This window comes from Corvus kubaryi, unplaced genomic scaffold (assembly GCF_017639235.1).
Source record: "Corvus kubaryi isolate FWS band 111438036 unplaced genomic scaffold, C.kubaryi_AGA036_p1.0 37201, whole genome shotgun sequence".
Taxonomy (NCBI): domain Eukaryota; kingdom Metazoa; phylum Chordata; class Aves; order Passeriformes; family Corvidae; genus Corvus; species Corvus kubaryi.
The window spans coordinates 1,152,647-1,174,250 of NW_024581058.1; the positions used below are offsets into that span (position 1 = coordinate 1,152,647).

General features: G+C 44.3%; 2 protein-coding genes across 2 annotated transcripts; both read left to right on the forward strand.

The window, feature by feature from the left end:
* Positions 1-5,813: 5,813 nt before the first annotated feature.
* Positions 5,814-10,928, forward strand: FGF19 (fibroblast growth factor 19). The gene is made up of 3 exons (XM_042022433.1): positions 5,814-6,045; positions 6,137-6,240; positions 9,130-10,928. The coding sequence occupies exons 1-3, from the start codon at positions 5,826-5,828 to the stop codon at positions 9,460-9,462; spliced, it is 657 nt and encodes a 218-aa protein (XP_041878367.1). The 5' UTR covers positions 5,814-5,825; the 3' UTR covers positions 9,463-10,928.
* Positions 10,929-11,644: 716 nt separating this feature from the next.
* On the forward strand, positions 11,645-19,012 carry LTO1 (LTO1 maturation factor of ABCE1). The gene is made up of 6 exons (XM_042022347.1): positions 11,645-11,767; positions 13,035-13,423; positions 14,665-14,770; positions 15,528-15,598; positions 16,032-16,149; positions 16,509-19,012. The coding sequence occupies exons 1-6, from the start codon at positions 11,645-11,647 to the stop codon at positions 16,575-16,577; spliced, it is 876 nt and encodes a 291-aa protein (XP_041878281.1). The 3' UTR covers positions 16,578-19,012.
* The last annotated feature ends 2,592 nt before the right edge of the window (positions 19,013-21,604 follow it).

Genomic DNA, 21,604 nt, shown 5'->3' on the forward strand with positions numbered 1-21,604 from the left:
GTTCAGCACACCCCCATTTTTATCTGATCTTGATCAAGTATTTGAAGCCCAAAAAAAAAAAAGATAAAAGAAAGCCACAACTATCTAAAGTGGAAGTTCCCCAGAGTAGTATAGTTCTTAATTTTCACATCCTTCAGTCTTAACAGGACTGAGCCATCCAGAACAAACCTGTGTAGGGACAATCTGTCCCTCCATCAGGGTGGACTGATTATTGGCATCACATAAGCCATAACAACTCTCCCAGAGTTTCTCAGTTGAGCCTAACTGATTCTAGCTAAAACACCACTTTGATGGTCATAAGCATAATAAAAACCTTTAGTGATTTAATTTATTACCATCTTCCTGACTAGAGGACTTTGTAGAATCCATTTTACAACAAATCAGGATTATTATCCTAGGTGTTTTTGAGAAAACATCTGCCTTTAAGCAAAGGTATAATCACATTTCTGAGGTGGTTTAACTTCAAGGGAAAGGGGGAATTCAGTGTCTCACCAAACAGACAGGCAGAGCTAAACCCCTTTCATACTTCTCCTTCTTCCTTCTGACTCCCAAAAAATCATCACCTGAGCACCCCTGGCCCAGTGTCTTCTTAACAATGCACCTCCAGTGAAAGTTAGACCTCTGTGGAACAAATTCATCCCAGACTTCAGTCAGTGAAATTGTTCTGGAGTCAGGTTTGTTTTCACGGGCCTGTATTGGTCTTGTTGCCCAAGTCTTTGCAAATCCTGGCTTCCTACTGTGCTCTTTAGGAGGGATTTTGTGGGAATTGTCACTCTATCAGGCTGAATAAGACCACCTGATTAATTCTGCCTGTCCAGATGTATTTGTACAGGACCGCAGCTCTAAGTATGCACTCCTGCAAGTTTGAAGCATTTCTGGTACATCTTCTTCTACTGGCCTGTTCTCTGTCTATTACATGAAAAATATTTCCAGTGAAGCTGGAACTTGTGATAAAGACAGCATTATTTAGTCACTGACAGGAAAAGAATACAGGTAAATGCTCCAAGGATACCAAGTTTGACTGAGAAGCTGATGATCTAGAGTTACCCTCTTCTAGAAAAGCTTTCCTCATGGTTTCCACAAACACAGTGTGTTAACAAAGTCCAGGGGCATTACTCCCTAGGTCAAGCTGGAAATCAAAATGTAATCTGTTGGCAAAGAAACCTGCAATTATTCCTTTCTGTTGCAGGACGAAGGTTTGCTCAAAACATAATAAAAAAACGGCTTTTGTTGTGTCAGTGCAAATAAGCTGCTGAAGAAGCACTGCACCAATTAAGATCCCATAAAATCTGTAAGGGTTCTTCTATGGCAGAATTATAAAGGGTTTCAGAGCACACAGAAAAGATGGGGTGGATGAAATACTTCTAAAACATGAAATAATGGCTTGCAGCAATAAAAAAAATGCATTGAGTCTATTTGAAGCTGATGGGAATTTTGTGAGCTTTAGAGCAGACCTAACCAGAAGATATCATTTGGCTGTGCAAGCTCCAAGTCGATCCCAGGCTCAGCATTGCTCTCCGGAATGCACTGACTGATAGCAATAGCTGAGGAAGCATTAGATAGCAGAATGGTGAGAGATATTTGAAATTGGTTGTCTGGCTGTGCTCATTGGAAAGAACCAGCAACAACACACACAAATTACAGTAGCAACAGTCTCCCCAGCTCGTTGACCTTCCTCAGCAGTGCGATTTTAGAAGCAGAACCCCTCTGGAAGTGGATCGTTTGGAAAATCTGTAAATATCTGATGCACTTGAATCCTACAGATTCACTGAGGACTGTGGTATCAGGGGAGAGACTCAGTGAGTGCCTGTCCCATCCTGTGACATCCTGTCAGTGGGCGTGCGCAGCGGGAGCTGTGGAATCTCAATTCTGCACTCATTCACAGCCCGGGGAGAAATATTGTCACCTCCGTGCCTCTTGGATTGCAGAAGCAGCTGGGAAGCAGAGCAGTCCCTGACATATGGTGGAGTAACCTCTCCTTCTTAGGCAGGTTTTTTAACTTGTGCTGTGCTGATAAGGCTCTTTATAGAACAAGCTCGTGCTCGAATAACTGCGTATCGCAGTGTCCTGTGTCTTCACTTCTGCCTTCCCTCATTCTCCTGACATACTCTTCTCCACCAGAGGCAAGAGAAAAGGCTGGACTGCTCTGCTGGCCCTTTGCCATGGGTAAAATAATTTTCTTTTCTCTGTCACTTCTGGGATGACTGGCAGGAACTACAGCAGAAACCAGAAACCAGCGGCATTAGCACTGACATCTCCAGCCCTGCCTGGAACCTTACTGCCCTCAGAGTATTTGCAGCCTCTGTAATTCTCCCACCTCTGACTTCAGAGAAAAGGGGGGAAGACTGACAGATCTCTTCTCAAAAGTAATATTGGATCACACTCGTGTAATCCCAAGTACAAAATCTGCAGGAGGTCCCAAAGACACCCCAAAGGAAGCAGAAAGTCTGAGATATTTTCCTCTTCCTGCAGTGACTTGCACAACCAAAGCTTTCACCATCATATTCCAAAGATATCCCGTAATTGAGAAAATGTCTCTTCGCCTAAACACATCCAGTTTATCACATTTTGACCCTCACTCAGGGTTGAGTGACTCACCTGTGTAATCTTTCCTTTGATCTCCACCACAAGGTAGCCTTCTATGACCAACTTCGACTCGTGGGTGGCTTCTTGCCCTATTTTCTAATCGTTTTTGTGGCCACCTTCCTCAGTTTCTTTGCAGCTGGTTTCAATGATGTCATTATCCAGTACAGCACAAGCCCTCTGTTACCTTTTTGGTGTGTTCCAGGATCTCTGGATGTTTGACTTTTAATTATAGCTAATTATATTCTTCCAAAACAAATCCACTTCAGTTTCATTATTACACAAAGCTGGACTTCTCGTTCTGCAGAAATTACGTTGGGACATTGAAAAGTGCAGTGGAAATAAATGATTCATTGCAACAGGTGAAAATGCTTTTGCAATTGTGTGCTGTTTGGTCAGGAGGTATTTTTGTTCTGTAAGACTTTCCTCCTGGGTTTTAGGTTGTTTCTTCTACCCTCATAAAAGCAGAAAATCCAACACTACCAGGTTTCCTTGTTGCAGGAAGCAGGTCCAGCACTGGAAGTGATGGTGTGATTTACCCTATAACACATTTGTTCAGCAAACATTTTTTTTTCCTGCAAATGCATTTGTAGGAACATGCAAAGACGTGTCTTTCTATTGAACTTTGGTAAAAGATGCCAATAAATGATAAAGTTCAGTGACACAGACAGGAACTGAAATGAAAATCATGTGTTGCAACTCTTGTATTTTGAATACAGTGACATTCATTAGCTCATTTATCTCTAGCTAAAAATAAGTCCTGAATCGGAGTTAATCATCTAGGCTTTTTTTTTCTTTACAGAGGCAATAAAGAAATGAACACTTCCAGGATATATTTAACCCATATCTCTTCAACAGCTGTTTTGTGATAGGATTGGTACTATTCAGTCCAGTTAAGTGTTTTCAGGCACTTACCTCTGTCAGGGACTACAGGGGAACATGGACAAATTATTTAGGTTGAAACCTTCCCCCAAAAAGAGAGGCCATTCAAAAAAATTAGTTAAGTGCTTAATTTTTATTTTAATTTGATTAGACACAAGCCCTTTAACATCAGCCCATGTAACGTCAGCAACAGCAGCAATGAAAATATTTTTTAAAGGCTCTCCATCAGCTGTTGGGAAATTCTCCTTTATAGCCAACTTTTTCACCGATTTGAAATATCATTTAGTGCAAGTGATGTGTCCTTTCTGCCTCAATTTTTGATCTGCACAGAGATGAATGAACAAGTTGCAAGCATCGATTCCTTACTGCTTGAAAGAAGTTTGAGCTTCTTGATGAAGAAAATAAAACTTATAATTATTATTATCCACACTAGAGTATAGCAGAAGTAGTGATCGTAAAATAGCTTCTATTCACTGAGATGCACCGAAAAATTGAGCTAAAAAAGCCTTTCAGATTAATTTCAGACCATAACCTCTGCGTGTGTGGTGGGTGCTCAGTACCTTGAAGAATGCCAGGATGAGTTACATGCACAACTGCTGTGGGGCCCAGGGTTGCGGGGCAGTAACTGCCTTTGTAGCAGCCATGTAATAACACTGCAGAGGAAAAAAAGAATTAGGCACTTGCATGCCTTAGTATTATTTACTGGGCTTATAATATTGTGAACTTCCATGGGGTAGGAAAGACCAGAATTGGTAGGAAAGCCCATGATTTGGAGGATGCAGCAGGAGACACCTGAATGGCAAGTGGTCCAAATTCTTATTGATTATTCAGCAGCTATGCTGAATAAAAGAAAAGAACTAGGTTCTTTTCTGGGTGCCTCAAGCTCATCACCAAAAAATGCCCAAAGCTAATCAAAAGCAGTAGCATTTTGAAACGATTGAGAAGACTCAATCCCTCACTCCTGGTGAGGTTGTTATGCAAGACCCTGATCATTCAAACTCACACTGATCTATGTCTTTAACTCCAGCTAAATACGCCTTAAGCTGCACATGATAATAAGTGCAAGACATCATCCTACAAGCCTCTGTATTTTTGCATGGCCTTGCCTATGCGCTCAACCTCACTTAGCTAAGATTGCTCATGAAGAGAAGTTATTTGTGTGAGTGTTTGCAGGAGGGAGATGCAAGTGTAGGCACAAAAGGATGAAAGCAAACAAGTAGCAAAATATAAAAACAGTATGTGGAAGCTGACAGAAGCTTTGTTGTTTCAGAGAAGATGATGGGGAGGTGGGCCTGTGTCTTGTTTAATTGTCATTTAATGTCCTGTGGGGGAAAGAAAACTATTTTTCCTCTATGAAATTACCAGTTTTCTCTTTTGAAATCTGCGGAAATTCCTTCCATGATCAGTTTGGATGTACAGCAGAAAAGTCGGCAGCAATCCCTTTAAACATCTCTGAGATGCAAATAGAGTGGAAAACCCCCAAATGTGTGTGTCTGCTTCTTTCCATCTCTCCTGGCGCACTCGCTGAGCGAGCTCCCTGGGAGGCGCCCACGTGGAAAAAATCCATGCGCAGACCAGAAGAAAATATCTATTTGAAGCTTAAATCAGGCGATGCAGTTTTACTGCACACAGGGGCTTTTCCCCCCCAGTCTCTTTGTAAGTGGGGACGAATAGGAGCTGGAGAGCCCCCCCGGCAGCGGCTCCCCCGAGGCGAGGTAGCCGCATCCCAAGGGCCAGGCTCCATCTAGTGACACAGCCGGGGATGGCCGGGCGGGATCCAGCCCGGAGCCGCGCCGGGACCCCCGGAGCCGCGGTACCTGGCCGGACTGGGCTCTGCAGGGCCGGACCGGGCTGTACCAGCGCCATGTGCCTCGTCGGCTGTCCGGAACCGGGAGCGGCCGTCCCGCTTCCCCGGCGCTCGGCCCCTGCCGGAGAGGCGAGCCCAGGTTCAGGCAGCAGCTCTTTGATTTCTGAAAGGGGAAATGAAATATAGGACGGGCAAGGGCGAAGGCAGGGGCTGAGCCGCGGCGGGGAGCGGGGCAGCCTCCTGCCTCTGGGTGGGCTGGGTACACACACGCCCACCCCCGGGCCCCGTCCCGGCGCCACATCGGGGCTGCGGGACGTGCAGTGCTCCGGGACCGCGGCCGGAGCGGAAAGCTCGGAGGTGCGGAGGAAGCGACTTCAGGGTGTCCCCTGCGAAATGATGTCACCCGCTCAATATTTTCGGGGGGAGTGACCGATCCGGCTATGAAATGGGCTCTATATCGGATGCGGCCGGATCGATGGGGCTGATAACGGCGAGCTATAAAAGGCCGGGGGGCGGCTGCGGCCGCGCTACAGCCCCGAGGCGCCGCGCCGGGATGGGGCCGCGCCCCGCCGCGCTGGCGCTGCTCGGTCTGGCGGCCGCCGCCGCCTCCGCGCTGCCGCTGCCCGACGCCGGCCCGCACCTCAACTACGGCTGGGGAGAGCCCATCCGGCTGCGGCACCTCTACACCGCCAGCAAGCACGGGCTCTTCAGCTGCTTCCTGCGCATCGGCGCCGACGGGCGGGTGGACGCGGCCGGCAGCCAGAGCCCGCAGAGTGAGTGGCGGCGGCGGGGAGCGGGCATGGGGCAGGGCCGGGGCCGCGGGGGTGACAGCGCTGTCCCCTCTCTCTCTCTCTCTGCCCGCAGGTCTGCTGGAGATCCGCGCCGTGGCCGTGCGCACCGTGGCCATCAAGGGCGTGCAGAGCTCCCGGTACCTGTGCATGGACGAGGCGGGGAGGCTGCACGGGCAGGTGAGCACCCGCGCTGCTTTCCCCGGGGGGAATTTCCACCCTGGAACAGCGGCCGAAGAGCCGGCGTGTTCTGCTAATAATGGGGTAACAAAGCTTTCAGGTGTCCGCCACCCTCCCTCCCTCTCCCTCCCCCGCCTGTTCCCCGTAGGACCTGCGGTTCTTGTCACCGTCGCTGGGGGGATTATTAGAAGGCAGAAAGGAAACGTCGTTTAGAAAGTAAATTATGTTGTGCGTGTCTCCTGCCAAAATATACCCAAAGTACAGCCCAGGGCAAAATTGCATTTAGGTTTAAAATTCTCATCAGAGGGAGACCGTGATTCTGCTGCAGAAATAGATTAAGCCCTGCCATAGAATGTGAATAATTTCTCACCGTTCAGGTCAGGTACTCTGGAAAAAAAATCCAACAAAACATTTAAAAAGGGATTGCTCCTTTGGAGAAGAGCTGCAGCCAGCTGGCTGCCAGGCATACAACTCCCAGGAACATGGGGTTGCCATCTCTTAGGAAGTTGCAAACAGAAAAAGGATTTTGAGGGGAAAGGATGCTTCTCCACTGTCCCACTTCTGCGCTGCTATAACAGGACACCTGCGGGACTCTGAGAGGTTGGGGAGTTAAGTGCCCCACTGGTGCCACTTGGTTAGGTCATGCTTTTTCACTAGGTACAGCAACTAGTCACTAGTTAAGGCATGTGGATACATTATTTACTCTAGAATTTGACAGGTACAGTTCAGATTCAGTCTGTACAGAAGCCTGAGCTTCACAGAGCAATGGCTTTTCATGATGCCACAGTAAAGATACAGCTTGATCCTTTTTTGATTACTCCAGCCAAATTTCTGCTGATTTCAGTGAGGAATGGACTTGGCCCATCCTCAAAACTCTCAGTATCTTTAATAAGAGCAACACTGATGTTCCTGAATGCAGATATAATATAGAATTAAGCCTTTCTTTCCGAATTTCCTTGCTTTTCTGGGCTCAAATCACTCAATACTGTGATGAGGTGCACAGGTTCAGATGATACGGTAGTTATTAGCTTAGTATTTTAATGTATATCCAAATCATATTCAGCTCCCATTGGAGCTACCAGCTGAACTTTAGCAATCACAGAATTTTAAAATGGCTTTCCTATAACAGCATTTTGAAGGCATACACGTTGACTGAAGCTGCATTTGTTGGTGTAGAGTATCCGATGCAGGCTGGGGGTTTCTTTTCTGAAAACACAGCAGCACGTAGCCGTGCTGTCACATCTCCATGTTGTGGACACCTGCTGTCACGTCTGTGCTCACAGCCCAGCCAGGCAGCTCTGCAGGTAAATCTTTACCTTATCAGCACCGCGCTCAGGAGTGGAAGAACAAAAGGGCAAACACAGTGTCTGGGGGCTGAACCTGTACTCCGGCAACATGGCCTGTTTTGACACTGGAAAAATGATGACTAGGGTTGGTTTCTGAATGCGCTGTGTGCTGTAGTCAGTAGTTTAAGGGAAATGCTGAATATACTGACATACTGTGATTCCTCCTGTGAAAAAAAACTAATCTGGAAATACTTAAAAAGTCTGATTGGTACTTGTTTAAAAAAACACACTAGAGACCATCCCAATGAAGTGAAGAGGGAAAGGTATAGCTGAGATGCAGGGTATCAATCGATTGACTGATATCAATCAATATCTGTTGTTTGTAGTGTGCACTTCTTGAGCAAGAACCTCTTTTATTTCATCATCCTTTTCAGTGAGGCTGAGCACTCATAAAGACAGCTAACAATCCAGCCTCAATTTTTTGTCATATACACATATTTTTCTGACATATAATGTGTGTGTGTAAGCATAAATACTGCACCATTTTATTTGGAGAAAACATCTTTTTTTAAAATTACTTTATTAATTTAAAACATGCCTTTAAAAGACAACCAAATGCATGCCCTTAATTTTACTCCATGTTACTGAGGCTGTTTGAGAAAGGCCCAAAAGTATTAAATATGCTCTCTGTTCAAACAGGCGGAACATTCCTGTGAGGACATTTCTGTCTCTGCAGACTGAGACATAATCAGCAATTCTCTTTTATTGACCACAGGTTCAATCACCTGCAGTGGCTGAGACTGAAATAGCACCAGACCTGTAAGAAATGCAATGCTGGTGTAACAATCTGGAGAGGTCTGACCTGCTGATATGAGTCTAATATACAAATATAATATATCATTTATAGATACATATATTTATAAGATTTTAAAGATATATAATATCTGTACAGGCCATTGCAAATGTAATCCTACAAATTCATACCTAAGAAAATACATTCTTCTGTACAAAATCCTAACTTGTGCTGGTATACGTTCGACAGTTCTCATGTTAACATGAAAATGACACTTTGTAAAAGGGTCTTTTGCAATTTCAGTAAATTTTGAGTGGAAAATAGTAGAAATTACCTTTTAGCATTGTTTTACTGATTGGCCACATTGCTTTTCTACAGAGCTGATCCTGAAGCCCTTGCACAGGCAAATCTCTAACAGAGCAGGAGTTCTATACTTGGTTTAGGACTCATGACTGCAATTAAGTACCGTCAGCAATTAAGGACAATTCCATCTAATTCAGCACTGGCATCTAAGATTCTTCTTCCCCAGTGCTCAGGACAGGATAAGTGTGGTGGCTGTGGAGAAGCACATCCCAGGCTTCAAAGCTTATTTAAAGTGATGGACCTGGAAAGAACTTCAGGGGTTCTGGAAGAGAATATATAATATAGAATATAGAATACAGAATATAGAATAGAATAGGAGATTGGGAGAAGGCAGGAGGACACCCCCACTGAGGGAGAAGGACTTGTCCCATTGAAGGTTTGCATTGTGGTTGACTACAACCAGCCTGGTGGGTATATTTGTAACTCTCGCTATTCCTTGCTGTTCAGCTCAGGTATTCCACTGAAGACTGTTCCTTTGAGGAGGAGATTCGCCCAGATGGCTACAATGTGTATAAATCAAAAAAACATGGGATATCAGTGTCTTTGAGCAGTGCCAAACAAAGACAGCAGTTCAAAGGGAAAGATTTTCTTCCCCTGTCTCACTTCTTGCCCATGATCAACACCGTGCCCATGGAGTCAGCGGACTTTGGTGAATACGGTGATTACAGCCAGGCCTTTGAGCCAGAGGTGTTCTCCTCGCCCCTGGAGACGGACAGCATGGATCCCTTTGGCATCACCTCCAAACTGTCCCCAGTGAAGAGCCCCAGCTTCCAGAAGTGACTGTGCTCAGCATGTGTTTTTACAGGAGTATTGCAGAGTACTGCAGGGTTTTTAGCTTTTCAGGTAGTGATATTTGGGAACTTTTTTGTGTATTTGAGTATGGAGCCAGCCTCACCCTTGTTGTACCTGTAAGAGATGAGTGCCAAGAGGCTGTTCTATAGTCTAAAGAATTGCCTATCCATAGTTTTGTTTGGAAAAGGAGGATTAAATATGAAAAATTTCGCAGCTTTATCAGAGTTGCTCCAGAGGTGGTGATAAAGTTTTTCTACATAATTTTTCTACACCAGCTTCCACATATATTCACTTCTTATATCTGCTCATACGAGCAAATGCAGAAAACCTTTTCCTCTTCAGAAACCTTAAACCCAAAACATTTGGACCAAAACTAGATGAAGGAAAACATCCCAGCAGATGTAACTAGAGTTAATGCTGCTTCTTAAAAGGCTGCTAACAACATTCTGGGGAAAACTTTCTATTGAAAGCATACTACTGAAAAAAACAAATCCTGCTTGTATATTGTGCTTTTTCTTCCCTTAGAAAATAAGGGAAGAAAGGGAAAAATTTCTCCCTTCCCTTATTGCTAAAGAGTACTTTGGGAAACTTGATCGTTGATTTCTTTTGTAGACTAAATTATGTTCTCTGTGGCATCAGAATCATGCAGCAGAGAATTCTCATCAGAATTAGTGAGAATTCAGTGTGTGGTTGGAAGAGTGCACAGGGCTAGAATTGATGTTCATCAGGTAGGGAATGAGCAGCTCAAATGAGTGTTTAAATGAAGATTCTGTTGTATATAAGCATGTATATGTCGTTAGCAAATGGAGAAAACCACTGAAAACGGATGTATAGGTCAAAGCAGTTGCAAAATAGGTTTTCGTGTTTAACCTTTAACCACCAGGAATTCTTCCAAGTCACTTCCAGGCTTGATTCAGCATCCATGGGAATCAGTGGAGAGATGGTTTAGTGAGTTAAAAGCTGCAGAACTGGGTCAGGATTCTCCTTGCAGGAAGGGATTGTGAGTGCCTCTGGACAAGGCACCTGATGTCTTCAGTTCTGTTCTCCCTTTGAAAAGAGTCAATGAAGGAATAACCAAGGTGAAGCCAAAGGAAAAAAAAAAAGGATAGTTCAGGGATTCTACTTGTTTCCAAAGGTTCATTTATAATAGAGATTCCTGTACAAAAAAAAAAAAACTCTACTGGAAATACCGGTGTTCTTCTGACCTAGCACTTCATTGCCAATGCAATATTTATAATTAATTTATTGAATACATACACCTGTTTATTTTGTTACTGTTATTTATGCTCAAAATTCTATTTATATACTCCTGAAGGTGGGTTTTTTTAGTTGTAACAAATCTTGTGGAGTTTCGTAATCACGGAATTTTAGCCAACGATAGTTTTTTAAATTTCTGTGCATTATCAGTAGTGTCATGTGTACATTTGCAATAAAAGAGAAAATCATCTTCAACACCAAAATCTGCTTGACTCTTTTGTCCCTCCCTAAGTGCCATGTCCACACATCTTTTAAATACCTCCAGAGATGGTGACTCAACCACTTCCCTGGGCAGCTTCCTGACAAAAAAAATCCTGTGGGTAGAAGGCTGCTCCCATTTAAAAATGGGAACCATTCTAGCCAGTGCTGCCAGGGAGAAAAGTGGTGAGTTCTGCCTGAAAAAGATGTCAGTTTCTGGCAGGAAAAGAGCCTGAATGTTTTCATTTGGAAATGCTGTGAGTCACAGGAACAGCAGATTTCTTGGCTGGCAAGCGTCTCTCATGGTGTTTTCCCATTCTCTTTTGTGCTGAGCCACTGCCGCACATCCGGAGGGTTCCCACTCCTTATGTGCTGGAAGAGGTAGTTCTGATTTTCAGGTTGTTTTATTCCAAAATCTTTCCGATTTCAGGGGGTTTCATTTCCAGTTTTGATCAGTCACTGTATTTTCTTTGAATGCCTTTCAAGACCTGTTTTTTTTTTTTTAAACCCAAATCAGAAAACAAAATAAAATACTAATGAACTTCTAAAGTTCAGTCAAAAAAACTTCCACTTTTTCTTTTCTGCTAAAAAGTTGCACAGATTTGACAGGAAACGTGGCAAATAATGGAGTTAGGAGAGTACACAGTTTAACTGCACCAGTGAGGGATTTTTTTAAGTGGGTGTAACAGTGTGAATATTTCTCAAGGGTGCAAAGATGGGCAACCTTATGTTTGGGAACAGCATCTGGAGCTCTCTCGTAACCCTACTTGCTGACACCTTTGGATTACCATCTTCCACCGGCAGCACGATGATTTTTCCTGCAACAGCATGGTTAGAGGTTGGTTCAATATTTATTCAGACAGAGGGAAGAATGCCAGGAGCTAAATTAACCCACACCACTTCCTGGAGCACTTTAGTTTTCCTTGGAGTTTTCCCATCCCAGCTTTGACCAAACCTGGCTGTTTTGCTTATAAAATCTGACAAGATCTCGGCTGGAGGTGGGAGGATTGCTGGGAAATGCTTCCCCTGCCCTGCGACACCTGACTCGGTCAGGAACTGGGTGTGCAAAACCTCCAAAAAACACCCCTGCCTTTGGTTCTGTGGGAATGTAAACAGCACCACCATCCCTCACCACACACGTCCCCTGTCCATCAGAGCTCCTCAAAGACAGTAGGACAATGGCAGTGCTTTCATTTGCAACAGCACATTTTACAGCCCTAAAAGGTTTTTAAAGCTCAGGTGTCAAATGTCTCCTTGTGAAGTCTCAGTTGGAAGCTGTGATGTGCAAATACGAGTTGTTAGAGGAGTGGGGAGGCCGCAGGAAAGGAGATACTGAGCGTCTTCATTTCCACTTGGAGGAAGTGTAAAAACCTATAAATCAATTCAAGAGTCATAGTGTCCACTTTACCTCTGCTCAAAGCACTGAAACCCTGTTGGTGGAAAATTTGGGGGCCACTCTTTCTACTCTGCCAGTGTACTTTGCATATGAATGGAGAACAACAAGATAAATTAAACTTCCCTTTTTTCCTCAAAAAATATATGTGTTCCAACACCAGGCTGGCAGAAGAGCGTGACGTACCCAGAGCCACATTTTCATTAAGTATCCGGAAAGTAATAGCATAATGTATACAAGTATACATGCTTGTAAAAAAGTATAAATGTTTCCTTTGACCAGTGTTGATCTGTAACAACTCGTAAGTGTTCTAACAGAGCAGCCTACAACGGCACACTACAGCTGGGGTGGGTATTTACACCAAAAATATTTATGTTTTAGAATCACAGAATGGTTTGGGTGGGAAGGGACCGTAAAGATCATCTAATTCCAGGGCCAGGGACACCTTCCAACAGACCAGGTTGTTCAAAGCTACATCCAGCCTGGCCTTGGGCACTCCCAGGGATGGGGCAGCCACAGCTTCTCTGGGCACCCCACCCTCACAGGGAAAACTCGCGGGCATATGCACCAGAAATACACTTCTTAAAAGCCACAGACGCCAGTATCATATGAGAGAGATGTGCAAACTCCATCATTCCATGCCCAGCGACAGGACCCGAGGGAATGGCCTGGAGCTGTGTCAGGGCAGGTTTAGGCTGGATGTCGGGAAAAGGTTCATCACCCAGAGGGTGGTCGGGCACTGGAACAGGCTCCGCAGGGCACTGGCCACAGCACCAAGGCTGGAAGAGCTCAGGGAGCTTCTGGACAGCGCTTTGAGGCACGGGGTGGGATTTTCGGGACACGGGGTGGGATTTTCGGGACACCGGGTGGGATTTTCGGGACACCGACGTCTCCCTATGGATGTCCCGGCCCGGGATCTGTGGCGGCGCTCGGGCGCCCCCTGGTGGCCGCACGCCGCCACAGCGCGTGGGCGTGGCTTAGCCCGCGAGGGGCGTGGTTTGCGCTCGCGCCCCACGCCCCCTCCCGCGCGCCGTCCGTTCCCGGCGTGCCCCGCGCCGCCATGGCCGACCTGTTCGAGGGGATCGTGATGGCCGAGCAGAGGTGAGGGCAGAGAGGGAGCCTGCGGCGGGCCCCGGCGCCCGAGAGGGGCTCCTCGGCAGCGCGGGGCTCCCCTGGGCCTGTGCTTCCCAGTGGGAGCCGTCAAGGGAGCGTGAGGGTGGTGAGCCTGAGGAGGGCGCGGAAAATTCGCCTCTGCGCGTTCTGAGGGAGCGACCAGCGCGAAACGGGCTGAAGCTGAGTCGGGGGAGGTTTAGGTTGGATATCAGGGAAATCAGGTATCTTCATCCAGTCTGGATGTCATCCATCCTGCTGGAACAGGCTCCCAAGGGAATCGGTCTCAGCACAGAGTGGGACCGAGCCCGGCAGGCTGATCGATGGGCCGAGACCGGCGGTGTGAGGGTCAGCAAGGCCGAGTGCCGGGTCCGGCCCTTGGGTCACCACAACTCCCTCCAGGATAGAGGGAGAGTTCCTGGAAAGCATCCCAGAGGGAAAGGGCCTGGGGGTGGTGGCCAAGAGCTGCTGAACAGGAGCCCAGGTGTGCCCAGGTGGCCAAGAAGGACATTGGCATCCTGGCCTGGGTCAGCAACAGTGCGGCCAGCAGGACCAGGGCAGTGACTGTCCCCCTGTTTTGGGCATCGCTGAGGCCCCACCTCGAATCGTGGGCTCAGTTTTGGGTCCCTCACTACAAGAAAGACTTCGAGGTGCTGGAGCGTGTCCAGAGAAGGGAACTGAGCTGGGGCAGGCTCTGGAGCACAAGTCTGAGGAGAAGCGGCTGAGGGAGATGGGGGGGCTCAGCCTGGAGAGAAGGAGGCTCGGGGAGGACATTCCCTCTTTGCACAGCTCCCTGACAGGAGCCCCCGATGTGGGGGTCAGACTTTTCTCCCAGGTAACAAGGGACAGGACAAAAGGAAGTGGCCTTGAGCTGCACCAGAGAAGGTTTAAGTTGGACATAAGGACGAATTTCTCCATGGGAAAGGTTTCCAGGCCTTGGAAGGGGCTGCCCAGGGAGCTGCTGGAGTCACCATTTCTGGAGGTGTCCAAGGAACAAATTGTAGCACACAGGGCTCTGGTCTGGTTGACAGGGTGGTGATCATTTAAAGGTTGGACTGGATGATCTCAGAGGTCTTTCCCAACCAAAATGAGCCTGTGATTCTGGAATCTAAATAAGTGTTATGTGGTATTTCTGAGCTTTGGTGGTGATGCACGTTTCTGTTCCGTGGAGCTGCTCGTGTGCAGCGTGAGCTCAACATGAGAGTAACAGAGCTGTGATTCTGTGTTCCCAGGTTCCACGGGGAGGGCTACCAGGAGGGCTTTGCAGAGGGCAGCCACGCGGGAATGGCTGAGGGAAGGAGGTATGGAGCACTCCATGGAGCCCGGATTGGCTCAGAGGTAAATGGGGAAATGCTTCAGGGTTGGAATCTTCTTGTCATTAGAAAATGACAGGCACACAGAAACTTCCAGGCCAGGCCTGGTGCACAGGCAGGCGGAGGCCTGCTGTGTTTCACTGTGTCCAGGAGGAGCCATAAAACTGCTTTAAAGGTGCTGTTTGGATCTGGAGAATTCAGTAAATGTGCTTGTGTTTTTTGAGCTTATGTGCTGTATGAAGCTTTGGTAATTTTTTTTCCCCAAATTTATGGCTAAGGGCCCCTCCCCCACCATCTCCTGTGGCTCAGCATAGGGAAAGGCATGGAATCTGGAGACACAAAGAGGCAGTTCTGTGTGTCTCGTGCACTCTTTGTTAGTTCTAATTCTGTGAAGGTTTGTAGCACTGTTCCTCTTCAGCACACAGAGCCAGTTCTGTGTGCTGGCACACCTGGACCAATAACCATTCCTAGGAATTCAGGGGCTGGAGAGGGGTGGGGAGGCACCTCAACTTGTCCCATACGTCTGGCTCCAGTTGGTCATAGCTCCAGGATGAGAACGCCAAAAGCAGCCTCCAAAGCTGGATGCTTTTGTACAAAATGGTCCTGGGCAGACCATAGGAGAGAGGTACTCTGATTGGAAACATGTATGTGTATCCAGAGTTTAGTGACCTGAAGAGTGAGATACAGTGTGGGGCTTCATTTTTGTGTGTCTGTCTATGCTGTGTGTTGTCTGGGGTTTCTTCTTTCTCTCATGACAGACACTCTTTTAAATTCACTTCTAGATCGGCTGCTACCTTGGCTTTGCACTGACGTGGCACTGCCTGCTCCAGAAGCACACAGATGAAAAGAACAGGTGAGGTTAAAAAGGCTAAAAGTCATTTTGCTGGGACTTTAATTCTGCATATCTTTCTTTTTCTGTCCTGTTTTGATTAATCTGTCAGAATTGCCTTTTTGGTTGCATTTCTTTATTTTCCCCCGTCATCTAATCAGTATTTTTGTTGATTCTTGGATATTTCTTAGCTTTGGGCTGGTAAGTTGGAAGGGAAACCTTAACTTAGTCAGTTATGCTTAATTCCCAATTTGGAATAATTCCTAGTTTGGATTTCTTAAATATGTGTGGAATGAGCAATGAGCTAAATGGGAGAAGTTGAATTAAAGAAGGATGGAGGGCTGGGTTTTATGCTCTGGATTATTATATATCAGTATAATTTTCATATCAGTGGATTGAAAAAACTCCTGTGTGAGGATCATTGGGTTTTGTTTTGACTTTTTTTTTTTCCCCCTAGCAAAAAGATGAGGGCTCTGGATTCATTAATAGGGATGATTCAGAAATTCCCATATGAAGACCCCACTTATGATAAGCTGCAAGAAGATCTGGAAAAAATCAGAGGAAAATTTAAACAGGTTTGTAGGATTAAGTGGCTATTTTAGCACACAAATTCATTCTTGAAGATGTTTATGTTCTAAAGCCACACCAAAACACAGTATTTGTGTGGAGCAGTTATTTTTCCCCTTCTGCAATCGTAACAAAATACTGGAAGTGAAATAAATAAACTGAAAATCCTTGATAGCTGAAAATTTCTCAACCAATAACAAACGCAAAAAAAAAAAGGGAAAAATATTATTTGAAAGGCAAATTGGAAATAATCTTTGACAATTTGAATTACAAACCAAAAGAAGAGAAATGGAGCAGTTGGGAGCTTTGTTGAACATTCTTCTTGGACAACAGAGCCTTTGAAACACTTCTGTGTATTCTTTTTTAGGTTTGTTCAATGCTAAATATTCAGTCTGATTTTAGAATTGGTACTGAGAGATCTTCACTAACATTTTGAATGCAACAGATGAAGATAAATATGGATGACCAAAGGAAAAAAGTGTTAAAAGAACAGAACTGGAAAAATGTTTATCTACTTTTGTATTAAAAAAAAAAATCAAAATAGTGAAGAGATGTTAAATGTTAAAGGGGGAAATCACTGGACTTGCAATGTAATTTACCATTTATTATCTCCAAGTTTTATTTAGGATATTACACACACTAGTGTGTAAATATGTTAAATAGAAATACTTGTTTTAATTCTTTGCTAGTCTTTTACTGATAATTCCTCAAAAGGAAAACAAGTGTTTGCACGGTTTCCTTGTTTTAAGGATGGTTGTTACTTAAAAATCTGTGTATGCAGATCATTCACTTTACACAATGTGTAGGTGCTGTAGGGGAAGGAAAATAAAATCAATTCCCTGCAGCCTTTGAAGCAGGAAACATTTTTGTGGGCAGAGGATGGAATGGCAAAGGAGGTCAGAATGCAAAGGAGAAGGATGAAGATGCCTGCTCAGAACATGGAATTTGCACCTGGATTTTCCAATAGTTTTGCAGACTGAGGAGGGGGAAGGGAGCAAACGCCACAAAAAATAACCCCCAAAAGTTACCAGTTTAAATGGTGGGTGAGATAAACATGACTGCCAGAAGAGCTGTGGTTCTCACTGACTGTATTTGTTGGTACCTCTTATCACAGACCAGCTTTTTATTTGCCAGCCTTGAAAAGTGACCTCTTCAGTCTCATTCCAGATCAATGGATGCTGCCAGCTGCATGTATTTCACTGTGTTAGTTGGAGAGAAATACCTGGAACAGGCTTAGCTTGGGCTGCTGGATGTCTCTGCATTCCAGTTCTGTAAGGAATTCCAGCAGAATTCTTTCGCCAACTGTACCCTGTGTGTGTCTGGCTCTGCCTGCGTGGCACAGTGCAGCCTCCTGAAGACAGGTTTGAGGATTTTTGTTTGTTTCATTGTCTTACACGTGAGGTTTGATGCACACAGGCAGTGTCAGAGCCATCTAGTGGATGTGTAGGACTGTAAGAGCTCACAAAGATTTGTGTGGTGAAGCTGTTAAAACAGTACAGAATGTCCACAGTCATGATAATTCTAATTATGTGGAGAACTTCTTTGACATGAAGTAACACTGAGCTAGGATTCATTTGTACTTGTTCCCTCGTTTGCAAAAATGCCTGTAAAAGCAAGGGCAGGGTTGTGAGAGCTCCAGGTGGAGCATTTGTTTGATAGAAGTGTGTGATACGTGAGCGACAGTCCAAGGTGCTGCTCCAGAGATTGTGTCAAACACAGTTATTTTTGTTCAGCTCAGGAGAGGAGGGGTCTTTGGCAGTCAAGTGGTGACTGTTACTTGGAAAATTGGTTTGGTGGCTAATTTTCTTGTATTGCTTTAGTTTTATTTTTAATAAAATAATATTATAATAAGTTATTATATAAATACATGTGTGTATGTACACACTTAACCATAAGTATTGTATCAACCAGGATTTCCAGCTGGGATGTACCAAGTTTAGGATTATCTCTTAGGTCTTTAATTCAATTTCATCTGTGTTTACACACTGATGGAGTCTCTTCTTCCATGAGTCTGTATTTTTCTGAATATCTGCTGCTTTGCACTTTGTGTGGGCCTGATTTGGTTTATTAAATGAGGTACAGTTCGAAATTATTTTTTGGATGTGCAGTTGTGTCAATTATCATTTTCTGCAGTGAGTTGTGGGGGTTTCTGTGACGTTCAGGGCTGTGGCAGTGGAACATTCCCAGCATTCTGTAGAGGTGTTTTTGTGCCTGATTTACCGCTAAGGAGGTTAAAGCCCAGGTTACATCAAAAATATTCATTTGTCTTAGGCTGGGTCACAAAGATATGAAAAAATATGCAACCTTGTACATTATGATATTGGTTATTAATAAAGCAGGACATAGAGATTGTTGCTTGATGCTGATTGTCCAAGAAGTTTTAAATCTTGCAGAAGTAAGACTTAAAAATATATCTGTGTATTCATTCACTACCCCTACTTATAGCTCAGTAGTTAGGGAGGAATGTTTGAAACATTTCTCTTACCAATTTCTGACTTGCCTGGACTGTGTTCTAGCTTGTTTTGTCTCTTCATCTCTCAGCTGAGCCTGTGGAATATGGAATTTTATTAAAAGGTGGATACACAGCTCATTACTTCTAGGCTGCTAAAGTCATTGCAATCCAGAATACTTGTAATTTTCCTTTCTGCAGTGTGTTATGAGTACAAGAAACAGTGAATTTTGAGGCATCAGCAGAGAGAGGTAAACTTTGAATACCATTTGGTAAAGTTCCCAGGCACAGTTCTTGTTCTGTCTTCATTAAGCAACTTCCTTTCTATTTCCTGTCAGCTGTATCAAAGGTGATCAATTCCAGCTTTGAATTAATACCTGTAATCAACAGAAATGGGTGAAATAAATCAGAAAAAAACATAATCTGGGTGTGCAATTGTTTGCTTCAAAACCAACCCTGTAGAGGCACTCTGGCTCATTTGAATCCTGTTGTGTTTTTTCTGAAACAGGGTTGTGATAATTTACAGGTGAGATGAAACTAGCAGTTTTAATTTTCTGGTAAATCAGTTTCAAAGTTTACATAGGTTTTGGTTTTTGAAGAGATGCAAGAGAGAGTTTGAGCCTGCCCTGTATTTATGAATGCTCATTTACACTTTGGTTGGAAATACAACTTCCTGCATTGGAATAAAGGGAGACCCATCTGTCAAAAGTCTGCCTGCACCTAATACTCCACAGTGCTTTAGAGTAAGAACTTAATATTTCTGGTACTGTTATAATTCTTTCTACTCTTGGTGCTACTCAGTGTGAATGGAAGTGCCTTTTGAATAGTGCCCTTTGCAACTTCTTGCGACCGTGGCTTCTGATCTAATTGCAGCCTAAAACTTCAGCTTTCATAGTTTGGCAAGTAACCATGAAGATTCTCATTTTACAGTCTGCCAGAGTTGTTTTTTTAATGGATAAAGCTGTGACAGTACACATTCCCACAGAAGTGGATGTATCACCAGGGAAAACGGGGATTTGGGAGGTGTGAGAGGAGTTCTGCAGCAGGTTTCCAGTTGCAAGCTGTGGTGTCTGGGACTGATGTGTAAAGGCCAACTGGAGCAATGCACTTCTGAAGCACTTCAGAGTGTCCCAGGGTTTGGAATTGCAGGACCGGCCTAGCCTGGGGTGATAATAAAAATAGTAATAAAAACTCTGTGTGCTATTTTGAAAGCTTGCACAGTTCATTTGTAGCTAACCTGAGTATCTCGTTGGTATCAGACTGTGAATGCTCCTACCTTAGTCATTGGAGTGTTTATTCCCTAAGTGTAGTAATCAATTTATTTCAGCATTTTTCATCCTAGAATCCTTTAGTACTACTTACCAAATGATGCACTACTGTGTGGAAGGAGACATGGTCACCAGGCTCATATGGAACATGGGAGATTTCCTAAATCCATGGAATATATGAAAGGTGAAAAAAACCCAGGGATTATTTCACTTGATTCCAAAGCAGCTTGCTGCACAGTGCTTTAAATTATTTTATCCTATTTTATAACCATAACTAATTGAGCACTAGTACAGCATTCTGTGTATCTGGTTTTGGGAGGATTTCTGAATAGGAATAAGAAATGGCATAAACCTTTCATCATGGAAAAATCAGAAAGCTGTTAGTATAGTTGTGCAGAATTAGTTTGGGCAACATCTGAAAGAGTGGCCTCCTGTCTGAAAGATTTTAACGGATACTTGTTCCTAATAAAATCGTGGAGTTAATTTTAGCAAAATGTTTGGCAGAAAGGAGGTCGATTATTCAGTCCCTGCATCATCCTGACTGTGCATCAGACAGAATCGACATCAGCATTTGTCACTATCTTTCATTTCTGATTTTTAGCCCCCTGTTTCTCTGCTTTATCTCAACACCTTTTAACCTTCAGCATCTTCAGGATTCTGGGGAATAATCAACACTGTGTGGAATCTCGATAGTAGGAACTGTGAGTCAGCAACCCTTTAATTTTTTTAGTTGCAGCCATTGTTCCAGCAGCAAGCTTTGCTGCTATTGTCCACTGTTTGTCCAGCTCACGTTTACTGGACTGTGGGAACGGATTAGGGTTTCATGGCTTTTTTTTTCTTCTTGCATAAACTCTTGATCAAAGACATTCCTTGGATGACAAAACACTGTATACTGTGTCACACAGCCCTGACCAGACTGCACGAACAGTAGTTTAAAAACACATGCCTACATTGTTCTCTAAACTGGCTTCTTTTTTCTTTTTTTTTTTTTTTGCAATGTATGTGCAGACACTGAATTTTTGAGACCCCGTTTACCTCCGTTAAAAACACACACACATACAGAAATTATTGTTAATAAGCACTTGACAGTTTCTGAAATATAAGTGAAAAACAAATTGCTCTGAGACTAAGAACAGACAGAACAGAATGTCATTTCTGAGCAGAGCTAGGGGTCATGTCTGCAGTGTATTTCCTTCCTGAGGACACCTTGGTTGTGGAGCAGGTAGTCAAGTGCACTGGAAACCTAAACCTACATGAATTATGGCATCATTTGATGTGTCATAGCCAGATAGCCAGAATACTTGAGTAAGGTAGAGAATGATTGGACCACAATTTGGGAGTTCATTAACCTGCTTCACCACACGTACGTTGTTAGAACCTGAGAGAATCTGCCTTATTATAGTTTTATGTCTTCTTTTAAGTTCTCTTATGCAATAGGAGGAGGACAAATTTCAGAAAAAAAGCCAGTAGCATCATTATTCCTCAAACCAATGAGAAAGAAACAAAATGGTGTTAGAGGAAAAACACGGAGACACTTTTTCAAGGAGCCTTGCCTTGTGATTTGCATGAAATACTCTTTCAGCAGAAACATGGGAGAAAAAGATTCCTGGAGGCATGCTGAACAGTTTTAGAGAGGGATTTAAAAACATGGGAGGGCTGAATTTAGGTGGTTGGAAAGGCGTTTGGGGAGGAGAGAAACAACGTTCCACAAACGTGAGGTTTTGCGTTGTTTGACTCTGCAGCGCT

What these genes read in the sequence shown, in the direction of transcription:
- FGF19 (XM_042022433.1), top strand. Translation starts at nt 5,826, where the DNA reads ATGGGGCCGCGCCCCGCCGCGCTGGCGCTGCTCGGTCTGGCGGCCGCC. An exon ending in CGGCAGCCAGAGCCCGCAGA is followed by an intron (nt 6,046 to 6,136) that starts GTGAGTGGCGGC and finishes CTCTGCCCGCAG; the next exon opens with GTCTGCTGGAGATCCGCGCC. An exon ending in CGGGGAGGCTGCACGGGCAG is followed by an intron (nt 6,241 to 9,129) that starts GTGAGCACCCGC and finishes CTTGCTGTTCAG; the next exon opens with CTCAGGTATTCCACTGAAGA.
- LTO1 (XM_042022347.1), top strand. Translation starts at nt 11,645, where the DNA reads ATGGGCAACCTTATGTTTGGGAACAGCATCTGGAGCTCTCTCGTAACC. An exon ending in CTGCAACAGCATGGTTAGAG is followed by an intron (nt 11,768 to 13,034) that starts GTTGGTTCAATA and finishes TGTCGGGAAAAG; the next exon opens with GTTCATCACCCAGAGGGTGG. An exon ending in CACACAGATGAAAAGAACAG is followed by an intron (nt 15,599 to 16,031) that starts GTGAGGTTAAAA and finishes TTTTCCCCCTAG; the next exon opens with CAAAAAGATGAGGGCTCTGG.